The 4,209-nt window shown below is 69.9% G+C and overlaps 2 protein-coding genes across 2 annotated transcripts in view; one reads left to right on the top strand and one right to left on the bottom strand.

Annotated features, from left to right (window-relative positions):
- The first annotated feature begins 1,250 nt into the window (after positions 1 to 1,250).
- NPB (neuropeptide B) lies at positions 1,251 to 1,875 on the top strand. The gene is made up of 2 exons (XM_049635473.1): positions 1,251 to 1,533; positions 1,643 to 1,875. Exons 1-2 carry the CDS (start codon positions 1,291 to 1,293, stop codon positions 1,769 to 1,771), a joined length of 372 nt encoding a protein of 123 aa, XP_049491430.1. The 5' UTR covers positions 1,251 to 1,290; the 3' UTR covers positions 1,772 to 1,875.
- A 1,003-nt stretch (positions 1,876 to 2,878) lies between these two features.
- Positions 2,879 to 4,209, bottom strand: part of PCYT2 (phosphate cytidylyltransferase 2, ethanolamine) — a 7,059-nt gene continuing 5,728 nt past the window's right edge. Inside the window, exons 11-13 of the mRNA XM_049635472.1 lie at positions 4,067 to 4,132; positions 3,718 to 3,806; positions 2,879 to 3,614 (exon numbers count right to left, since the gene is read on the bottom strand). Coding sequence (XP_049491429.1) covers positions 3,503 to 3,614; positions 3,718 to 3,806; positions 4,067 to 4,132 — 267 coding nt within the window. The 3' untranslated portion in view covers positions 2,879 to 3,502. The remainder of the gene's footprint in view (positions 3,615 to 3,717; positions 3,807 to 4,066; positions 4,133 to 4,209) is intronic.

The raw sequence follows: 4,209 nt of genomic DNA, 5'->3' as shown, positions 1-4,209 counted from the left end.
CAAACAAAGTTACATCTGGCCGCCGGGGTCCGGGCAGGGGGCTTCTCTGTATTCTCGAGGCTTCGTGTCTACAAAGTGTCTGGATTCGTATCCGGGGAGTCAGGAGGAGGGGTGGTCTGCGGCACCGCGGAGGGCCCTCCTGGGCAGTCTCCCGGCCTCGCCCTGGCCTGCCCCCAGCCCACCTCCCCTGCCTGGGGAATTTTCTCCTGTGACAGGAAGTGCACACGAGGCACGGGGACGTGTCTGTACGCCGGCGCGCCGGGCCCTGAGTGCAGCCTCCCAGGGTTCCCGACCTCGCCGCCTCCGAGGGCTTGCCGACTCGCCCAAGGTCACAGCCCTCCTCCAGGCTGTTCCCACTTACCTGCCGCTTGGGACTTTTCTGCAGTGGGCTCCAGCCTGGTCCTCCCCGGGCCCGCTGGGCCTCAGGCTGAACCCGTCGCTGCCCACCAGGCCCTGCTCACATCCAGCCATGTGTCTCTGCTCAGGGCTCCCTAACCTCGGGCTGCTCTCCCTCCTCCGGGAGGCACCCGCTCATCCCACCTGCCTTTGCCAACTCTCTCCCTCCAGTGAGCCACTCTGCTTGCCCTCCGGCGGCGGGGCGGCTGTTTTCCCATCTGTCTGTGGCTTGAGGCAGGGACTGGGTCTGATTCATCTCCTATTGAACACTGGGGTTCACCGAGAGGCCTGAGGCTCCCGAGGCCACCCACGGCTGGGGCAGAGCTGGGCGGGAAGGGCCTGCGGATTCTGGTCAGCTGTCCCTGGGTCTGGTTTCCCTGAGGTCAGGCCTGGCCTTGCCGCCCACCTCTTCCTAAAGGACCTCGGTAGTAGCAGCCGTGTTGGTAGAACCTTCCCCCGTGGGTGTGGGGCACCCAGGCCCACCCAGGCTTTGATCCCCTCAGGGAGCCCTGGCCCTGGGATCAGTGCCCCTTTAGGGCAGGATAAAGTGTCCCTAGGGCCCGGTGGCTCTCTCCCCAGCCTTGAGCACTGAGGACCTCCAAGGGGTAGAACTCTTAGGGCCGCGCGCCCTGCGGCTACTTGGAGGTTCAGTGCAGTCCCGCTTGCCCCTGCTCCGGCTGAGGCTCTACCCAGGCGGGACCGTGGGCAGGGGTGGGGGAGGATGGGGCCCCGATCCCCGGCAGGCGCGGAGGCGCTGCCCAGCACGGCTGCTCGCTCCGCGAGGCGGGGCCCGCCAGGTGCTCCGCGCCCGCCCCCGCGCCCCGCCGGCCACAGATATAAGGCGGCCGCGGCTGGAGCTCCGAGCCCCGCCGCCCGCCGCCGCCCCGCGTCCCCATGGCCCGGTCCGCGCCGCTGGTGGCCGCCGCCCTGGCGCTGTGCCTGCTGCTGGCGCCGCCCGGCCTCGCGTGGTACAAGCAGGCGGCGGGGCCCAGCTACTACTCGGTGGGCCGCGCCGCGGGACTGCTGTCCGGCTTCCGCAGGTCCCCGTACGCGCGCCGCTCCGCGCCCCCCGTGGGCGCGGGACCCCGGGGCCGGGCCGGCGCCTTCGCGGAGCCGCGACCCAGCCTGCGGAGCCTCGTGAGTGTGGCCGCCGGAGGGGGCGCGGGCGGCGGGGGGCGCGGGGGTCGGGGGCGGGGCGCGGGCGGCGGGGGCGTCGGTCGCTCCCTCAGCCTCTTCCCGCCCCCAGACCGTGTGTGTCAAGGACGTGACCCCGAATCTGCAGAGCTGCCAGAGGCTCCCCGACGGCCGGGCCACCTTCCAGTGCCGGGCGGACGTGTTCCTGTCGCTCCGCACTGCTGACTGTCGCAGCGCCTAAGCCCCGACCACCGCGGAGACCTGGACCTCATCTGGCCCTGGCCGGTGCCCCCAGTGCCCCCTCCGTGCCCACAGTAAACGGCTAAATGAATAAATGAGAAGCGCAGCCGGACTCTGAGTGGGGGTAGAGGGGCGGGCGGGTAGGCTTGTGTAGACGCCGCGGGACCTGCAGACCTGACCGGTCTCCAGACGCTCCCGGCCCCCGTCCGGCTCTGGGCCACCAGGCTGTGGTGAGATAGCCGGCACAGAGGCACCATCCCCAAATCCACACCGCCCTCCTGGGGGCACTGGAAGCCCAGCCCCACGCCCCGCTCCTGCTCCCACTCCGGCTCCCGGAGGTGGTCTCCGCGTCCTGCCTCTCCAGCCCCTTCACCTCCCTGCCTTTGTCCACGCAGCTCCCGGGTTCCCCTGGGAGGTGCTGCTGCCTGAGTTGTCTAAGCCAGTTCCAGTGTCCTGGTCAGAGAATTCCTCTGTGACCGCCCTATCCCGGGGGGGGGAAGGGGGGGACCCTCCTGCCTCAGGGATGCCCACTCTGGCTCTGCCTTGCTTCCTGGCTTTCTCGAGGACAAAGCTGTGCCCTGCTGCAGGGGCGGCTCCTGGGTGGTTCCCCAAAGGCCTCAAAGTACTGAGCACAGGGCAGCGGGTCCTCGGGTCGAAGGAACGAGCAAACAGGCCAGGCAGCAGGGGGGAGGCTGCCAGCGGCGCAGCATCTCGGGGCTGGTCCGGGCTGCTCAGAGGCCCCGGCACCAGAACTGCGCGGGGCCCAGGCGGCCCCTCCTGAGGCCTGGGAGCCCTGCGTTCACCTCTCCTCTGACCCACAGCGAAGCACGTGGTCCCCACCCTCGAGGAGGGTGCGGCCGGGTCTGCAGCGGCCTCCCCCACACTTGCCGGGAGTCCCGGTGGATTCCTGTCCCCCCGCCCCAGGGAGGCCGATCTGGACCTCCCTTCACAGGATTCAGCCTGAAGCATCTTGGGGTCCTAAACTGGGGAGGGGGGGGAGGTTCCTCGCTGCCACGTTGCCTGCCGCGCCCTCGCTGCCACGTTGCCTGCCGCGCCCTCAGTACGCGGATGGTGGGGCGGGGAGCAGGGCCAAGAGCCCAACACAGAGCACCTCCCACCAGGTTTATTGGGTTGTGCGCCAGCCAGTCAGGTACAAAATCAAGAACAGTCTGTGGGGGAGCAGCGAGGCCGGCCAGGGAAGTGGGGGGCACAGTGCCCAACAGCCAGGCCCAGGGCACCACGGACGTGCCACGGGTCAACAGGTATCCACGCAGGAGATGGCACGGTCTGCACCCTGAGACGGAAAGGGGGTGCCCCCCTTGGCTCTCTGCTCCCCTGAAGCTGGCTTCAATGATCCAAAGGGCGGAACGGGCACCGCCTCGAGCTGGGCAGCAGGGCCGTCCTGGGTCTGCGGAGCTTCGGGGGCAGGGAGAGCTGAGCCGGGCCTCCACCGGCACACAGGGCAGCGCCCCTCCAGCCGCAGGTGCCCTCTGCTCACCCTGTTCGCCGAGCCGCCCCACCGTGCCGCGGGCCCTCTCTGTGCGGCTCAGCGGGAAGGGCACCTGGCCGGTGGGGTGGGAGGCAGCGTCCTCCACTCTGGCCCTTCCGAGACGGGGCCAGTCAGAGGGGACACCGGAGGCTTTGTTAAAACCGCGGGAGCCAAGCCCTCAAGGCGCAGGGAGCAGAGCAGGGGGAGGGCCGGCACCCGGGCGCTCCGGTGACCTTCCTCTGGTCAGAAGTCACAGTCACTCTCCCTCTCGGGATGCACCTCCTGCCGACGCCTGGCCTCCAGGAAAGCCAACTCCTTGGCCTCCTTCTTCTGGTTCCGGGCCTCGTACTCTAGCCTGGGGGCCAGGCCAGGGTGAGCCGTGTGCCCGGGCCTGGGCCTCGTGGCTCTCTGCGCCCCCCCCCCCCCCCGCCCCCGGGCCCCGCCAGGACCCCTCTCACCTGTTCTTGATGATGCGCTGGACGATGAGGTCCGTGGTAAGGTCGTTCCCGCTGTCGATCTGACAGAAGATGCCCCTTCTCTTGGGCTCCTGGGGGCCAGCGGGGAGGGGAGAAGATGAGGACCCTCCTCTGGAACCTGAGGACACTGCCCAGCTGCCCGGGCCCAGGGGGCCCTCAGGGAGACCAGAACGGGTGCCGTCAGTCCTGCCTGTTAGCAACCTGCCTCGTCATAGCGGGGTGCCACTGGACTGGCAGTCCTCACCCGGCCTGGGTCCCAGGCGTCGTGAGGCCCCGGGGACGCTAGGTGGCTGAGAAACCTCCCGCCCGGCGCAGGCCCAGCACAACCCACCTGGTAAGGGTCTGAGCCGTCCTTGTCGGGCACGATCTCCGTCTTCCCGTGACACACCAGGTCCACCTGGGGAGGGAGCAGGGATCAGGGAGTACGCCGCCCCCCCCCCCCCCCCCCCCCCCCCCCCCCCCCCCCCCCCCCCC

The sequence above is a fragment of the Panthera uncia genome, chromosome E1, assembly GCF_023721935.1.
Source record: "Panthera uncia isolate 11264 chromosome E1, Puncia_PCG_1.0, whole genome shotgun sequence".
NCBI lineage: Eukaryota > Metazoa > Chordata > Mammalia > Carnivora > Felidae > Panthera > Panthera uncia.
The sequence above is the reverse complement of the archived record's forward strand: the minus strand, read 5'-3'. Positions and strand labels throughout refer to the sequence as shown.

Coding starts and splice junctions, on each gene's coding strand:
- NPB (XM_049635473.1), top strand. CDS start 1,291: ATGGCCCGGTCCGCGCCGCTGGTGGCCGCCGCCCTGGCGCTGTGCCTG. Junction 1,534..1,642: donor GACCCAGCCTGCGGAGCCTC/GTGAGTGTGGCC, acceptor TCCCGCCCCCAG/ACCGTGTGTGTCAAGGACGT.